General features: G+C 42.6%; 2 protein-coding genes across 3 annotated transcripts in view; one reads left to right on the top strand and one right to left on the bottom strand.

Moving 5' to 3' along the window:
* EIF2AK4 (eukaryotic translation initiation factor 2 alpha kinase 4) overlaps positions 1–5,267 on the bottom strand; it is a 38,588-nt gene extending 33,321 nt beyond the window's left edge. The window contains exons 1-3 of one of the 2 annotated variants that reach the window (XM_083837920.1): positions 5,004–5,267; positions 3,318–3,433; positions 1,997–2,099 (exon numbers count right to left, since the gene is read on the bottom strand). In XM_083837920.1, the coding sequence (XP_083694046.1) occupies positions 1,997–2,099; positions 3,318–3,433; positions 5,004–5,156 (372 nt within the window). In that variant the 5' untranslated portion in view covers positions 5,157–5,267. The remainder of the gene's footprint in view (positions 1–1,996; positions 2,100–3,317; positions 3,434–5,003) is intronic. The other variant, XM_083837919.1, reaches the window with a different exon arrangement.
* Positions 5,268–5,412: 145 nt separating this feature from the next.
* Positions 5,413–17,451, top strand: part of GPR176 (G protein-coupled receptor 176) — a 41,697-nt gene continuing 29,658 nt past the window's right edge. Inside the window, exon 1 of the mRNA XM_083837959.1 lies at positions 5,413–8,027. Coding sequence (XP_083694085.1) covers positions 7,913–8,027 — 115 coding nt within the window. The 5' untranslated portion in view covers positions 5,413–7,912. The remainder of the gene's footprint in view (positions 8,028–17,451) is intronic.

Genomic DNA, 17,451 nt, shown 5'->3' with positions numbered 1-17,451 from the left:
CTTTTAGGTATATTTTCCTATTCACAAAGATACATGTTTAAGACATATCAACTACAACAGAATAAATCCTTTAAAATTGTCTATCACTGTAGCTACTACTCCTACAAAATAGTTGCTTTTTTCATTCGTAACAAGAAATCCAATCCTTTCTCTGCAATCTAGCCTCACAGTTAGAACTGTAAAGCCACGTAAGGCATTTCACATTTCTAAAACTACAACTATTAAAATAAGAACTGCACTGAAACCTTAGCTAAATTCTGCTGCACAGCTTGCCGGGATGAAATCAATTTTCAGTTACTGTTTACTCGAACTAGGTATACACTGATGGCCTATTGACCTGTCAGGACTTAAGCTTTCATCAGTCTAGTAGCATTTCTCTATTAATTCAAACAGCCGTATGACTGACGTGCAAACTAGATTATCTTTCCCAGGTTACTATTCAAAATGCAAAGCAAACATGCATGTGCAAGCGTATAAAAAAAGAAAAAAATCCCAATAATTAAAAAAATAAATCCAGTTGTTGTTCAGTTTGACAGGTAACTGAAGCATTTTCATTTTTTCAATATTGCTGAATACAGTTTAATAAAGCATATCTGCCAAGGCAGAGAGAATAGTTGACTCCCTTTCCCTGCAGAGAAAATAATGCAAGACTACATTGTGTATCGCATTCGTCAAAAATGTGTACTGTATATGTAACTCACAACTGTATCTGCATGTTTCTGGATCAAGCAAGATCCTCCTTCTGGATAATTATTCGAAAAACCTGTAACATTTTTGTAGCTTCTTTCAATTAGATCAGAAATCAAAATGGGATTTAAAGCCCTACAAGCCAATAGGCTCTCCAAGGGTCAGTTGTGAGCAGACTGAGAATATATGTCATGGTTTTGTGGTTACTTTGAAAGTTTGAACCTTGTTTCTAGTATTTGCTATAATTGTCCACAGCGCAGTCATTATAAAAAAAAAAAAAAAAAAATCTTGGCCATTAAATATAATGAACAAAACAGTATCTGGCTAGAAGTATCTGTCTTTTGAAAATATCTGTATTAAAGTTGGCCAAAAAAAATAAGTAGCAGTGTAGTATAGAAATGGAAAAAGGCATTGATGTGGCAACACTAAAAGAGAAGCAACCCCTGCCAAACTTGTTTAGTTGACAGGCTTAGGAAATTGAAAGCAGAATATTATTGCAGCATATAGTAACTTCCACAGCTGTGTATCTTTCACGTTCAAAAAGGCAAATAGAGCAAATCAAATGTGCTCACCTGTAACATTTCCACATAGAGATACGAAATATGCCATAAACCCTGCTTTCACAAAGAATTTGATGTTTGCTACTAACTTTTTGAATCATTTCAGTTCTCAGCAACAATGTAAAAAGGTATCCTCAATACCAAACACACCTGGGGAGCTATAAAATCCTTTAAAAATAAATACAATTTCTATGCTTCATGTATTTCTCCACCTTTCTCTTTTTACCGTATTCAAGGGAGAAGTCAAGTATCAATATTCCTAGCCACAGTAGGAAAAAAGGCACAATGGCATGGAGTGACTGTGCTACAGCCCCAGAAGAAGTCAACTGTTGAGCTGGTATTATAATCACGGTCTCTCACCCTCCAGTTTCAGCATTGGATGAACCAGATCATACTGAAAAACTCCCTGTGTGGTCAGTTTGTTTTAAAAGCTATAGCCACTTATAGTACTCAGATTAATTTGAAAAGTGCACAAAGTTCTCAGTTTTACAGTTAGTTACTGCCTTTCATACTGTGAAATAACTAGGAATAAACTGAGCCTTTAAATCCGCCTTTAAACAGGGATAAAGCTTGCATTTTTACATATACACTGTATTTTGAAAGTGTGCAAATTCTGAACTTTCATTAAACAGAAACATTTATAATAAAAAGGGTAAATCATACTTCCAATATGGATGTATTTCCCTATATTATACATTTTTTAGAACTGTTTAGGACCAGAGCATATTTCTCAAGTGAGAAGTTCTTACCTCTCCGCAGCGCTGTTTTGCCAGTTCAGCTAGTCTGGATTTTAATTCATTTATTTTCTCATTTGACAAGCCTTTTGCATTTTTCAGTTCTATTTCAGGGACACTGGGGGATAGCAACAGAACATAAAGAATGGCCTTATTAAAAAAAAAAAAAGTGTGAAAAGCTACCATGTAAGACAGAAGGCAGGTAAAAAATGGTCAGCGATGGAAAAGGAATGGAGTTTATTGTCACTTGGCAATTGGTCAGTGCTCAGTGAGGCAGTACATAAATACATGAATACATAAATAAGTACATAAATACATGAAGTACATAAAATACATGATATGAAGTCAGAGATCTGATTTAATACTCATTAATTTTTCTAGTTGCACATTACTTGTCAGCTACACATAACAGAAGAACTAGCAAGGAAACCCCTGCAGTTTCTCATGATTCAGCCAGTTCTTAACTAGTAACTTATGTAGCAGTTCTTTGCAAATATTACTAGCATAATATTTAGGTGTTTAAAATTTATTTATTACCACTATACAGGTGACAAAAACATAAAGAAGCGTGCAATAAGTAAGCAAAAGAAAAAAAAACGTTTATAGGAACAAGTAAAGCATCTATAGCTATGCTAACTTAAACAAACAAAAGAAAGTAGAGGGGCTGCTATGCTGCACGCTACAGGGTATAACTGAGCTATCACTTGGCTGGGAACAGCGCTTCCCTTGTACTCCCCTCAGGCCACACTACAAATGGACGATCTAAAGGCAGCTATGCTGTGGACACAATCAGTGACATATGGACTGAATGGAACATTTTGGTCTGTGCCTGCACAGCAATTCTATACCCAAAAATTACTTACTGACCCAAAGCACTAGGAGTGCTTATTATCTGCAATTCTTTTTACTTTCTCTGTAGAGATTTCAAGAGCAGAAAACAGGAATAGCAGGTACAAGTAGAACAACAGATTGTTTTAAAAATAAAGAGTCAGTCCCACTACCAGCAGAATAGGTCATGAGCTGAAAAAGTTTCAAAGCAGCACTAAGATGCTAACAGGTACACCTGCACTTACTTATCTTCAAGTTACAGCTCAGGGCTGCAATCTCTTCCTGACAAACGTAGCCCTATCACTGTCCATTGCACAAGAGACCACATCCAATTCAAGCAAAAAATTTTATGGTCACCCCTCATACCACAGGCTGAACAAATACAGACATGCAGAAAGCAAAAATAAGCAACGAATAAAACCAGATGTTCTTTCAACATACATTTCAATATGGAAAAGAGATGAATGTTCACAGAAAAAAAAAAGGTTATATTTTAACGTATACTCACGTATCAGGGTAGGTATGTGGACACTTGACCCACAGATCAACTTTGGCATATACTTCATTACCACCAGCCAATCCCTGAGGATGCAGAACTAAATTAATTTCAGGAGGTTGTCGTACCTAAAATGGAAAACAAAGCTTTGATTTACAAGTTTTGTTGTTGTTGTTGTTTTAATTGAAGCAGGAATCATTGCACACAACTCTCACAACCTGTATCATGGCAGAATTCAGGTTAGACCATCCAAACCATGAAAATCATACACTAATGTGTTGATACAGCTCAGTGAAGGTGAGGTGGTTCTTTACCACAGCTTATTCAATATATTTTAGAATGTTTTCAGATAAGTGCAGTTACAGTTAACAGAAAGGTGAGTCAGACTGAGCAAAAAGGAGGCTTAATAATAAAATCTTCCTATTTTGCTTACTGTAGGCTAGTAGTAGATTTGTGGAATATCACAAATTAATACATTCAACATATGAATGAAATTGTTTATTTTCTGTTTGTTTTAGCTCACTAACAAAAATCAATCAGTATTTTCTGCTATGACAATAGACTACAACATCACATCTTGCGTGGCCAAATAGATAGTAGATTTGTTGTATTTATAGTTTTATTTTTGCATAAAACGTAATTTTAACTAGTATTGCCCTTCCTACCATTCTCTTAAAATTGTCTTTTTTTTTTGAAGTAGAACATTGCCATATAAACATTCTAAACTTTTTCTTTTCAATTAGATTTTTTTTTTAAAGGGAACAGACCTCAGTAATGTTAGGAACAGGTATGGAAATAAGATGACACAGAAAAACAAATATGGGAACAAGTTAAAAGATGGTCAATATCCCCTCTACTTTGCCGTTGCATTTCCAAGGGGGAAAAGTACAAGTAAAGTCAAAAGGATGTCAGGTATGAATTTAATAGGGAGGGAGACCAGCAGCGCTGCTAAGAACTAGGGAAGTTACTGACATTTCTAGCATTAAATTTCAGCCCCTCTCCTCCCCTCCAAAAGTCACCAGTTTCTGCAAGAATTTTTGGTTCGGGTGTATGGCAGAAAAAACACTAGCAGCCATGATACTTTGTAGAAACCAAAGACAAAAGAGGACAGACAGACGATAGTAACAGTGAAGTTTTGGGGGACTGATGTAAATGACCAGTACCTCCGGGTACAGGAGAACAGTGCCACCAGATGCAGCTGGAAAAAAATTCTCAAGAAGACATTGCAGACATGAAAGAGAAATGGAAAAGAGTAATGAGTAGTAGACCTGGGCAATCAGTTGTAATTAAAAAAAATACTGTAGAAAAAATAAAGTGTAAGTATTAAGTTCTGATGGAAAACAGCCACAGTGAGAGTAAGCCACGGTATAGAGTGAATGTGCAGAGATCAGCAACACGTATGCCGACGAGATGAATGAGTTAAGCAGGTATGTAATTAGTCAGCTAAGGAATGAATTCGGAAGCATTAAAAAAAAAAAAAGCCAATTAATTAAAACCCGCTCTGTTCCTGTCCAGAACGGAGACCTGTTTCGCTAGGCTTCCCGTTCTGTCGAGAGGCAGGAGGACGAGAGGCCGCGGGGATCAAATAAACAGTAAATGAAATAAAGCCCAGCGAGGCGGGCGGATAAAGCACGCTGACCGAGCGCCGCCGCAGGCCCGCCGCCTCCCCGCACCGGGCCGCGGGGCCCCGCTCGCTACCTTCCAGGCCCGGCCCTGCCGCAGATCTTGGAAGTCCTGCCCGTAGATGGACTCCAGCGCCTGCAGCTCGTTCTCCTGCCGCAGCTGGTAGCTCTCCGGCGGCTCCGCGGCCGCCTCCGCCGGCAGCTGCTGCGCGGCGCTCGGCCGGGCCATGTCAGCTCCCCGGGCGGCGGCGGGCGGCCGCCATGGCGGGCGGCCCCGCGGCGCTGCCACCCTGCGAGCGGCGACGGCCCCGCGGCGGCGGCGGCGGCGGGAGGAGGAGCCCCGGCAGCACGGCCCCGCTCCCGGCCTGGTGGCGTGTCCGGGGGTGGGGGGGGGCGCTGGGGCTTCTCCTGTGACTTCCACCCGGAGGTGGAGTGTGAGCAGCGCAGGGTTTTTTCTGGCTGAACACCAAGCGAGGCCAGCCCCTGTCCTCGGGTGTCTGTGGTGGGACGCGGCAGAGAGGCAGCGGGAAGCTGTCAGGGAAGCGGCGGTGAGCAGAAAGGAAACGTGCTTTTCTTCAGCCTTTTCCTTCTGCTGAACAGAAGGATGATGAGAAGATGAGGTCACCTTTTAAGTTTTGTGATCCTGATGAAAATACCCCAAGTAAATTTAAACATATACCTTTATGCATTAGGTGTGCGTTCACTGGCAAACAGAAACGTTATAGTAGTCCATAACTTGCTACCCTGAGGCCATATATCGTACTTCTTGCTTTACTGACCTTTGCGTACGGGCTTTTTGTTTTAAGTAGACTACCTAAGGAGGGACCTACTCTACTGAATAGTTTCTATAGCTCTTGTTAGTCCTTCTGAACATGAGAACTTGCTACGTGCATACTTTTGTTTATTTTTCCATTTCGTTTAAACTAAGTTCACACGGTCCCAGCTGGTATTATAACTTATTTACTAATTGCTAGTTTTATGACTGCATCGTGTTATTAGTAAAAAGAAACAACCAACTTTTTGTTAGTCAAATGAAAGCCTAATTTTAACTGCATCACTGTTCTGATACTGTTCCCTGAGAATGCCTTTAAAAGTGCCTTCAGTGGTAGAATTTTTGCCTGATCTTTTTTTTTTTTTTTTTTTTGTGGGAACTGTGTGACCAAAGATGTATATGTCTAACAACAGAGGTCTCCTTTTACAGCCAGATGTGACCTGGGGCACTGGAATTGCTCACTAGAGTTTCTCGCACCTGTATAAAAATAACTGCTCTATTGGAAGCACTGGTGCAGCAGGGTGTGCTCATCTGTCAGTTTGTCTAAGTACTTTCTATGCATTAAAGACTAGAAATGAAAGTTTCTAGGCCATGGATTCATCTTCTCTTCCACACAAAGATATAGCAGGTTTGGCCAATGTGAAGATGCGATGCAGTGAGTAATTAAGAAACTTCAGTATAATTGCCTTTAACAGAAAGTAGGGCTTTAGACTTGCCAAGTGCTCTGTGCAGTTGGGTCACGTAACATTGCACACTGTTGCAATGGCCCAACTGTGCTAGTTGTTCCTGTCTTGGCAAAATTTTAACCAGTTGGGATAAAATGTTCTAGACCAGATGTCTGCCTTAGGCTATTCTGTTTTTTTCCTCATAATTTCTTCTACAGAGGTTCATTGTTTCCAAGAAGAAAGCAAGAGAAAAATGTAATAAAAACATGGTGAGAAATTCTTTTAAAAAGTCTGGTACCCCAGCAGGAGTGTGAAATTTGATGGGTAAGAGAGGAAAAGATGAGCTTTTTCAGTGCTGTGCCTTTGCTAGCCAGCCTTGTGAAAACCTGTGTAAAGTCAATCAAATTATAGTTTGAGGGGAGAAAAAAATATTTACATGGTCCATAAACGTTTACTGAAGTACAGCAAACATCCCTGGAGCCCACCTGCCCTGAACACTTTTTGAAATCTTCCCAAATTTGGCTGCTGTGGGACATGCACAGTGAGGTCCCTGGGCACGTGGTGAGGGAGGTGCGTGGCCCAGGTGTTAGCCCAGGTGAAATCCAGCAGAGGCACACAGGACAAAACACAGCCTTGATTTTTAACTAGCTGCCCTCTGAAAGTCTTTAAGTTAAAGGCACGCGTGCTTTAAGCTGGGCACCTGCCACATGGAGGCACACTTGGCGCATTTAAACACTCAAATTTCTATGCCTATATAGGATCTCTCCTGGGAGATTATTATACGTATTTCAACAAGCCTGCAAGATTTCAGCAGATAACATACGTGGAAACCCGGAGTTTCGGGACCTGCTTTAAAACACCCTCCTGAGAAGCCGCGGCGCCCACAGGGGGCTCCCGTCACGGGGCGGCGCCGGGAGCAGCCCGGCACGCCCGCGACACACCCCGACAAAATGGCGGCCCTCGCTGCCGCGGTAGCCACGTGATGGCGGAGGCGGGAGCTCGGCCCCCCGGTGTGCCCGGTGGCTGGCGGCGGGGCTGTGCGGCTCTCCGCGCCGCCCGGGCTGGGCTGGGCTTTCATGCAGGGACGTAGGGGGGCTGTCGGCTCCCTGAGGCTCGAGTGCCCTATGTCCCGGGACTCACCGACAGGCTGCTTTTCGCTGAGGGGCAGCTGGGGTGCGGCGGGAGCCCGCCGTCGGGAGAGCGGGCAGCATGAGCGCCGGCAGCGCTAGCGGGCTGCCCGCGGGGGGACGGGCGCTCTGCCTCGCTGTACACGGAGCTACCGAGGGGGCAGCGGGGCAGCGGAGCGGGCGCTCCGCCGGCTCGCCCGGAGCGCGCTGAGGGAGCGAGAAGCATGGGACGGCTAACGGCAGGGGACAGCCCGCTGTATCTCCTCCTCTCCTCTCCCGGCGGCAATGGCTCGCGGGGTGGCGGCATGACGAGCCGAGCCCGCTTCCCGGGACGCAGCAACACGGCGAGCGGACCAGCCGGGGCTCCCTCCGCCGCCGCGCCGCCTCGCCCGAGCGCCCCGCTGGCTCACTGACGGGCGGCATGGCGTGGAGCGGCAACGGCAGCGCGGCGAACAGCGGCGGGCACGGCGAGGAGCAGGGCTACCGGCGCTTCGCCACCGCCGCCCAGGTCGTCATCTTCGTGGGCGCTCTGCTGGGTGAGTACGAGCCGTGGGGTAAGGCAGGTTGGTGCTGCTTGGCAGGCAGCGAGCCGGGTTTCAGTAAGACGCTACGGCTGGGTCACTGGAAGCTGGCACTGGAAATGGTGAGGCTTCCCACACGAGGCTTGACAGAGAACGTCTCCAGTTCGTGCAGGTGATTTCAGTAGGGGCTTTGCTGATGATCCTTATTATCAAGGATTTGTTTTTGTCTGGTTTTGAGTAATGTTAAAATCAATTTATGCGTTTGTTCTAATTCATTCTAATATTGATTTCTTCTTGGCAATATTTCATAGCACGTTGCTACTTTCTAAAATATATGGTGATCGTTGTCTTGGAACACCATTGAGCTCCAGGCTTGGTCAGTGATGGACTTACCTGTTATTACTGTCAATCATTGAGTCATTTTGCTTAGGTTATTCCTCTGTCCAGGGGGGATAAGTGTGGTTCTTCTGTGTGTGTGTTTTTTTGGTTTTTTTTTTTTGAGCATAGGTAGTATGTGAAAACAGCCCTCTGGTGTGTCGCATGGTGTCTGGTATAAAATGATAGCCAGCAAATAGTGAGATTAATGAGCCTGTTCCCAATACATATGGTCAACAGCGTCCTAAAAGCTACAAGATTAGGTGAAAAAAGTCAGAACTTGAGTTCTTGTTCTCTGTCTTCTGGGTTTTCAGCCTTAAGAACTGATCCAAAGCCATTTGGATCATATGTCCAGGCTTACTTTCATGACAATAGCTCGCTACGGACACACTCCTATAATTAGGCCTTCAGTAGCTTGAAGTTTTTATAACAAAATGAAGAAAACAACACAAACCCAATCCAAACAAAGCCTTAAATTTAACAAGACTTACCGTAAGTCATGGTTTGGCACTCCTGCAGTTTGCTTTCAAGAGGTGGGCTGTCTTGATTAGGACCTGCCGTAAGGGGCTTATCTGCTGATCATTTGGTGGGGAGGCTGATGAAGCTTCCAGGTAGCTTCTCCAGGCCTATTGTAGAGCAAAACCAGAGAGGAAATCATGGTAAATTTTTTTTTTAACTCTGAAAACGCAGTAGTCCAATAACAAATGTTGGGCCTTGTGAACTTGCAGTGATAGAAACCAATTTTAACTATTTTTTTTTGAAACTGACCTCTTTTTCTGTCTCTGCTGTGCTGAAACACTACTTTAATAACACAACATTATTGTAACAGCTGAAAACCTTAGTCTTTAAAAATGTTTTTCTGTAGCATCTGTATGAATGTACTGTTATTCCATACTTACTGAATGGAAAGAAAGCCACAAGGAAGTTGCAGCCCTGATCTCCAGAAAGACTGATTTCTGTGTGTGCGTACTCAACTGTCATATTTGCCAGAAGTTTTGCCAGATTGTGATTGTCAGTTGTGAGAGAGACGTACACCATTTTTCTCCCCCATTTGAGACCTGTGGGGAGACTTGTAACAAAAGGAGAAATTCCTGCATTAGCTTTCATTGTGTTTTGAAAAGACAGTGCTATAGTGAGTGTTTCATGGTATCAGTTTGACTTTGTCCTTAACAGCTCCTTTTACAATATATTGAAAACACATCCTTGAGTGTTTATTTATTTTAGGTAGTAATGACAATAATACTGGTTTCTAGAATTCTGTGCATCTTTGAAGGTAACTACATAATTGTCATAAACTTGCCAAAGTTTGAAACTGTATATGACCTGTATATGTAAGAGGATCTAACCAGTAGGACCAACCAAAATTACCAAAAGAGGCTAATAGTCTGTTATAGCAGACTTTTTTCCTATTTTTTCTCCTAATTTATAGAAAGTTTTTATTACTAAAAACTTAGGATTTCTTAAAGAAACAGATTATTGCATGTTTGGAATGGACAAAACAATTATTGGTGTAAAAATCACCAGTTTAGAGCAGTTAGAGATGAGTTGTTCAGGGAAGTTGGTCATGGATTACTGATTTAATTAAGATGCAAGTACAATGTTCTTGAGACTGAGTTTGTTTGCACAAGCTTGCTGCTGTTCCTCTTCTTCTGCATGTGTGGAAGTTCTTGATGAGCAAACTACCAATGATTTTAGTATTCAAGGCCCGAGAAATAAAATGGGTGAAATCTGCATCTTTGAACCCAGCTGGTACTACCTATGATGCGCTCATTTGGCTGCAACCTACTGCGAGGTTTCAGTACAGGATGAGAAGTTTGGTGGATGGAGGAATTCAGTCAATTTATAGTTCCTGATTGGTGTCTCAGTTTACTTCTATGCAGGAAAGATTTGCCATATTTTCAAGGCTTACAAGCCATTTCTGTCTGTGATGCTTGGCTGGACACATGAACTGGTGAGTTCTTCTGGGGAACTTTTGTACATATCGGTGAACTTGGCAAATGTACAAGGTGAGGTATAAAGTATGTAAAGGACTAGAAGGCCTTGTAAATGTTATCTTCCTGTGCAGCTGGTAATGATGGTGCTCATAGTAATGGCATTTCCTAGCCTTTGAGCCATCAACTCTGAGCGGGGCTGGAATAAAACAGTTAAAACGCTTGCCACTTCCATTTCTCATTCTGCTGTTTGAACTGTACTTGGATCAGGGAGTGCAAGGCATCTTGTTGTGGTGGTTTTTACCTTGCTAGGCATCTGAACTTGACCACAACTGCGCTCTCACTGACCTAGTACACTTGTAGAAAAGTATACAGGTGTGGACACCTGCTGAGCATCACCAGGAGAACTAGGAAAAGACCCATGCTCTCATTACTACTTTACTTTTCTAATCTATGTGTACTTCTTCCTCCCTGAGACGAAGAGATGGTGTGCCTTAGGAATTTGTGAATGACGAATACATACATAGAGATGTGTTTCTGGTGTGGTGTTAGGATAACTGCAGGTATGGTAGGATTAAAGCTGTTCATTCTAGAAGAAGTTGTAGGAGAATATAGAAACGTAGGAGAATGTAGAAAATAATTATGCTGCTTCTGTTCAACTTTCTAATATGACTGACTGTATTTTGGATAGCTAAGTTCCCCCAATTGGCTTAGCAAAGGGAAGGCTAATGGGATGAATTTCTATGTGTCTGTGTAATGCAGCAACTTTCATTATGTCAAATATGAAGTACTGGTGGCAGGCAGCAATGGAAAGAACTTGCTGGTTTTGCTCTGGAATGATGCAGCTGGGAGCAGCGTGATGTGAGAAGCAACACATACGGTCAGTACTGATTCCCTTCAGTTGGCTTAATCCTATGCCGTAAACACATCAAGAGACACAACCTTTATGTGTCCTAACTTGTTTTGAAAGGATGTAGAAGAAATTAATGGCAGAACAAGAACGGTAGAGATTTGCTTGGAGATGGATCTGTGCAGGATTTGTGGAAGTGGGGCAAGCAATTCACTCTGTGGTTCCCTGCATATTCTGCCCGACTCAAGCTAGATTGTTTCTTACTGCCTGGTAAGAACTGTGGGAGGTTTTGTTTTGCCTAAACTGCATTTCAGGGCAGTTCCCCCTTCTCGTATGACCAAATAGATATAGCCAAGATAACAGTCAAGTTTACGCGTGGACTTGCATTCATGGCTATACTGGTGAGGGTCCCTAGCTGACAAATTGAGCTGGCCGCTATTGTTGGTGGTGTTCTTGTGAAGTTGATAGAAAGAAGGATAAAATGAAACTTAGATTTTGAACTAGCACCTTGTCAAATTACTAGAGTTTTGAGGGTGGAGACCATGTTCTTGGTCCTCTCATGAGTAATTTGCACGTTTCACATAAGAAATGAAGTGTGCAGTGTAAAAGTAAGAGCACCCATTTTCAACACTTTCAAGCTGCTCTTCAGGCAAAAATTAAAGTTCCTGACTCTCAAAATTTTTCAAGTTGCCTTCAGTAAAAAGGAGTAGTAGTTTCTGTATGCTGTGGAGGCTTTTTTTTGTTTTGCACATTACCCTGTTTGTCTCGCTGGATTCTTCCAGCGTCTTTCTGCTGGTTGTCCGCTTCATGATGTTGTTCTGCTGCCTATTACACTAATGTGAAGAGTGCTGTCAGTGATACAAATCGATAACAAAAGCTTGTTTTTTCATTAAGTCTCTAAACTTGCTACTCTTTGAGCAGGAATAAAGTTCTGATTGGGATCTTTTTCTTTAAATCAAAAAAAAAGAAACATGGTGAGTTCTGCTGATCTTGTAGGGCATGATTTGGAAAGAGGACTGACAAAGTAGCATTCCAGTGGTAGAGAGGGAAAGCTTTAGTCTTCCTATGTCCATGGGATGTTGGTTCCTCTTGCTAGAGAATAGTTGGTCTTCAGCTCTCATATAACTTGTTGGAATTGTAATGTCTGTGACCCAGAGCAAGGCAGGGTGCTGATGATAGGAAATATCAGATAGGAAAAATGCAGATAGGAAAACACATCTCTTGCTGTGCTGACTCATCTGTTCCTTGGCCTTGTATGGATGAGGCTTGTTCTCTCACGTCACACTAAGAAACGGCTTAAGTTCAGGAACTTTCAAGGGGAGAATGTTTCTTGTTGCCTACAGCTGCGGAGAAGACGAGTATTTGTCTGGCTGAGGTGAACAGCTCAGGAGAGTGAGACCGCTCGCTTCTGCCATTGAGACTGTGTCTGGCTGTGCATCTAGACCTGGTGGTGGAGAGCACTGCTGGGCTATCAGCAGATAAGGGATGGATGAGAGGGCTGAAAGGTGAAGAAATCTTCAACACTTGAGAAGCATGTTGGGCAGCAGTTCTGTTAAATTGCCCTAGTAAAGCATTTCTTGGTTGGTGTTTATTTCCCCCCTTCTGAGACCTGTGTAACCTGGCTACATTCTAGATTTTCTTGTTTGTTCTCTTGCCTTGAAGACCATGTAGTGGGATGGGGGCATACCTCAGGCTGTTTGGACTTCTAATATACACAGCGTGCTGGGAGGCTTAACTACAGTGTGGTAAGATTGCAGCTAGTCCTGAAATACGTTTCAGTAATGCAGAGCAGACAGCCTGCAAAGGGGAGTCACAGATGGTGTTGGTGGCACTCATGGACCGCCTGCATTTGGAAGAAATAGAGGCTTCAGATCTCTCAGGCTGAAGTCAAAGCTGTGGAGCAAAATGTATAGATTGCTTCCCATTAAACTTAGGAATTTAAATTTTTATCGTGATTTTTTTAAAATATATTTTTCCTGCCGCCACCCCCCTTCAGCATGAAAAGAAAGCAACAAAAAGATCTAGTATATTCTTGGCTGTTATTCAAGAATGAATGAACAATTCATGAAAATAGAGTATTTGAACAAGGTAACCGTGGGGAAAAACTAGCCATTTATGTTTAGGAGAATGTGGAGTTACAGCTTTTACCCCTGTGGCTGTCACTCCTTTGAAAAAAGGATGCACGTGGACAGTGACTTCTAAGTAGTTGACAACTGCTGAATGGCAGATCGAAGATACCTAAAGATACCTTTTATCCCTCCCTCTCCCTCCTTCCCCTCCTCGTTTTAAAGGTTCAAGGTGACATAGGGCTTCTTTTCAAAACAGGTAAGCTTTTAATAGCTTCCTTTAATACAAGAGGATTCTTGAGATCAGATTTGCAGTGAATACAGGAACAAAGCAACGTTGCTCTCTAAAGCACGTTTATCTCTTGCCATTAGAGGCAGGCAGCCTGCAGGGACTGACTATAACTCCAGCACAGCAGCCAGACCTTTCAGAGAGGGAGAGGGAGCATTGCTTCACGGCTCCAGCTGGGAGAGGTCGCTGGAGGTGGCTGTGACTGCTGCAGTTGAGTGCTGGCAGTGGGATTTTCTTACAGTTCACTTATTTACATACAGATCTACGTATCTTATAACTGCAGTTAAATGGCTGAGCTAATGACTTGTGCTTTTACTGAGTGAGCCATGCTTGTAGCTCAATGCTCTTACTGTTGGGCTTAGGTGAGATTATATCTCATTGTCAGGGTTTGTAGTTTTATTCTTTTCATATTCCCCACATCTGAGGGTCTTTCTATGATCCTGAGATTGAGGCTGTTCACAATTTTCATGTTAGTTTTGTAGATAAAACTGCATGAATTTCTTCTCTTAAAAAATTATCCGCCCATTTTCCTGAGGATTTCCCAGGAGCTGTTTGGCTCCAGGCTCTCCCTGCCCTTGAAACTGATTTTCATTTCCCTGCCTTGACATCTGTGCAAAGCAGATACAAAATTAAAATTTTATGGCACCTGATTTGTGAAGACGTGTTTCCTTTTGGGGATACAATCCTAAATTGACTGGCAGTCTAGGCAATGCATTTAAAGCAAATGTGTAGTAGCATAAGGAATAAACAGTTGTCCGGAATAGCTGTGAGGTTTGTCACAAGCATCTTCTGTAAAGAACAAAGCTGGGAGTCTTGCAGTAAAGAATATTGCAGGTACACAAATAAGGGCTAGACGGAATTAACCTTTAAAGAAAGAGGCATGTCTGCAATAGCTCCAGCAAAAATTTGTATTCCTGCCTTCAAAATGGGTATAATAATTAAAAAAAAAAAAAAGGGCATGAAAGGTTCAGGCATGGGGAAGATGTTTTGTTTCTACTGGGGTTGCTCTTGGGAAAGCTGGTATTGTTTCTGGATGAAATTTCCAAACGAGGTAGTTTGCGTAGATTGACTTGGTTGATCAGATGAAATAGTTAAAGTTTGCCAAAGTAAAAAGGGTCTGAAAAGCAAATCTAATAAGGAGCATCAGGCAACGATATGAGTGGTAATACTTGCATGTGATAGTAATTACTTTGTCATAACATATTACTGCAATGTTATGACATAATTTTCTTCTGCATTTTCCTGAGTGGTTCCAAGCCCCAGACACAATGGACCCTGCAGCAGTAAGTCCGGTTCAGGCTGCACCCTTGGTAAAGTCTGTGTGGAACAGGTTCTGTGCTTCTGCTTTTTGCGTGTTGTCAGGTGAGCTGCTAAGCAATTTTCTATGGAAGAAAAAACAGATTTGGGATGCGGGTGAAGAAGAGGGATTGCGTGAGCTGCTGCAGCCCCTGTTGCTATGGAGAGCTTTCTTGTGCGCTTCAGTGGGGATGCTGCCTCTGGCTCCGGCTGAGGGACTGCTCGGGTAGCTCTGCCATGCTTTGAAAAAACTTTTTGGGAAAAAACACAACTATTTGCACCAAAATCTGTGGGACGTAGTGATTTATACCTGTAATGCAAGTGCCTGATACTCTGGTGATGCTGTATGCTGGAGTGTTCCTCAAATGTCTGCTGGGGGGCTAGGCTGTGTCTTCAGACATCACTTGTATTCAGGATGTTAAACTGTTCCCTAGTCAGGGGGAAAATGACTGAGATCAGTCGTTTTGTAGTCCCCATGTGAGCACTTCAGTGACAGCTATGAACCAGAGCTGTTTGACTAAGCAACTGGATGTCATGTTTTGCTTTTCACTGTGAGTTGCATTTGCTCAAATGTCAGGCAGTGTATCACTGCTGTGCCACCTGACAGTTCTGAACTTCAGTGGAAGTTGAGGAAAACCAAGGCTTTGTATTGGATATTATGGGCAGTAATTTACTACTTCAGGTATTAACCTGTGCATGGCTTCCTGACTTTTGAAAGACATTAAAATATACAAATACAACATTTTATTTTAGCTTGTGTCCTTCTTGTATTAGCAGGTAGAAAAAGACTGCTTTTCAATAAGCAGCATAATGAATTTTAAGAAATTTTACTCTATTTTCTTTTCCAGGATTGCAGAGGTAGCCCTTGCTGTCTATTGTAATGTTCTATGTATCACATTCTAGAGTCAAATGAAACTATCAGTGTTGTTATAATTTTGCATCACTAGAATTGGTTGTTGTTTTTTTTTCCAAGACAGCTTGTCTTTTCCAGTTTTGCTATCCCCAGGTAGTGAGTGGATTTAGATTCTTTCAAAGCAAGTCAGTTATTCCATTGTTAAATCTGGTTGGATCAATGAGTGGACCCAAGCAGCTAGCTTGCAAGTCCCTAGTAGTCGTTTGTATCATCTACTTGGCAAAAGAAGGGACGCGCACATTTTCTGGTATTGTTCTATCTTTAAGCTGGAGGTATGTGACCAGCTGGCACTTAGGAAGAATTATAAATGGCGTTAGTTGTGTTACTGATCTCGTCCAATAGGCCTGGAGTTGAGCAGGCACTGTGAGCATTTGAATGAGGTTAAAACATAATTCTTTTTTTTCAGGATTTTTTTGTAATTTTTTTGTTTTGTGGGATGTTGGAGGGAAAAAAGTGAGTTTGCTACTTACTGGCAGCGTTCTTCAAGGTCTAAGAAATTGTATAGTTTTCTACCACTCTGAAAAATTGCTGTTAAGTGTTTAGGTGCTGCTGAATCCCAGAGGCTGATGGAGGTGAGTGAGGCTGCTGCTGCTCCATGTCCTTGTGTCCATAGCAAGGCTGAGTACTTATTCCCAAGAGACACGTGTGTGTGTGTACATACGTACACAGAAAATGCAGCCTTCTTGCAAACAAAAGAGCACCAACAGCTTTGTCCTCTTCCCTTCTCTGGGTGGTCAGGATGAAAGCCTGCTACTGGAAATACATTGATCCCTTCAGCAGCTGGTATTAGGCAACCAGTCCACCCAGTAGCTGGACCACAATCTTCTGGTATCCCATTTCCAGCACAGATGTGTGCACATGTAGGCTGGTCTCTCCAGTAGCTGGCCCAGCACGATGACCCCCAGATCCTAAGGTCTCTCCAATAGCTGGGTTGGACCTCCTGGTCCGATAGTAGCTAGCTCAGACCCCTCAAGAGGCAATTTGAAGTATGTGGCCCAGGCTTACAGCCACACCAGTACTTGCCTTCCAAGCGTCTTAACCTGCTCTCTCACGCTGATTGTATGTGTATCCGTGGGAATATCAATGTGAAGAGTATTATAGATAAAAGTGAATTTTATATACATCCTTTATATATTTAAGAAAAAATTCTCAAATGATCAGAATAATATTTTGTTTTCTTGTACTTTTTCTGTCATCCCTCCCATCACAGAACTTGTAAATGACTGCATTTTGGGGCATGCAGTGTAGATTGTGACTGAGGTAACAGCTGAATTGGGCATCCAGAGACTTGGGACTTCTCTGTGTTAGGTTTCCTGTACTTGCTCTTTCAGTATCTGACAAGGAGGTAGTTTTCAAAATGCTGTGAGAGTGGGCTAGATACTGCTAGGAAGTTTGAAAATGACAGTAATAGCAGAGAAACAACTATTGTATTGTAACTCTTTCCATCTCACAGCTGATTAAATACTATCCCTGTAGCAAGTACAGCCTCTTGCTTTCCTAATAGCGCTGTTACATTTTCATTATCTTTAAATTCGGTTTAGTTGCTGAAAGCAGGGACAAGGAACAGTGCCCTGTAGCCAGCCAGCTTCTATAGAAACACTGCAATAAGGAGAATAACTTGTACTGGAGGACTGGCTGGAGAAGAAATCATATAACCTCTCATAGCGAGGCATTAGGTCAGCCAGACAATGCAAATGGCAATTATGGTAGTAACAAGCA

This window comes from Anser anser (genome assembly GCF_964211835.1).
Source record: "Anser anser genome assembly, chromosome: 5".
Lineage (NCBI taxonomy): Eukaryota > Metazoa > Chordata > Aves > Anseriformes > Anatidae > Anser > Anser anser.
This window is presented reverse-complemented; position numbering and strand designations above follow the sequence as displayed.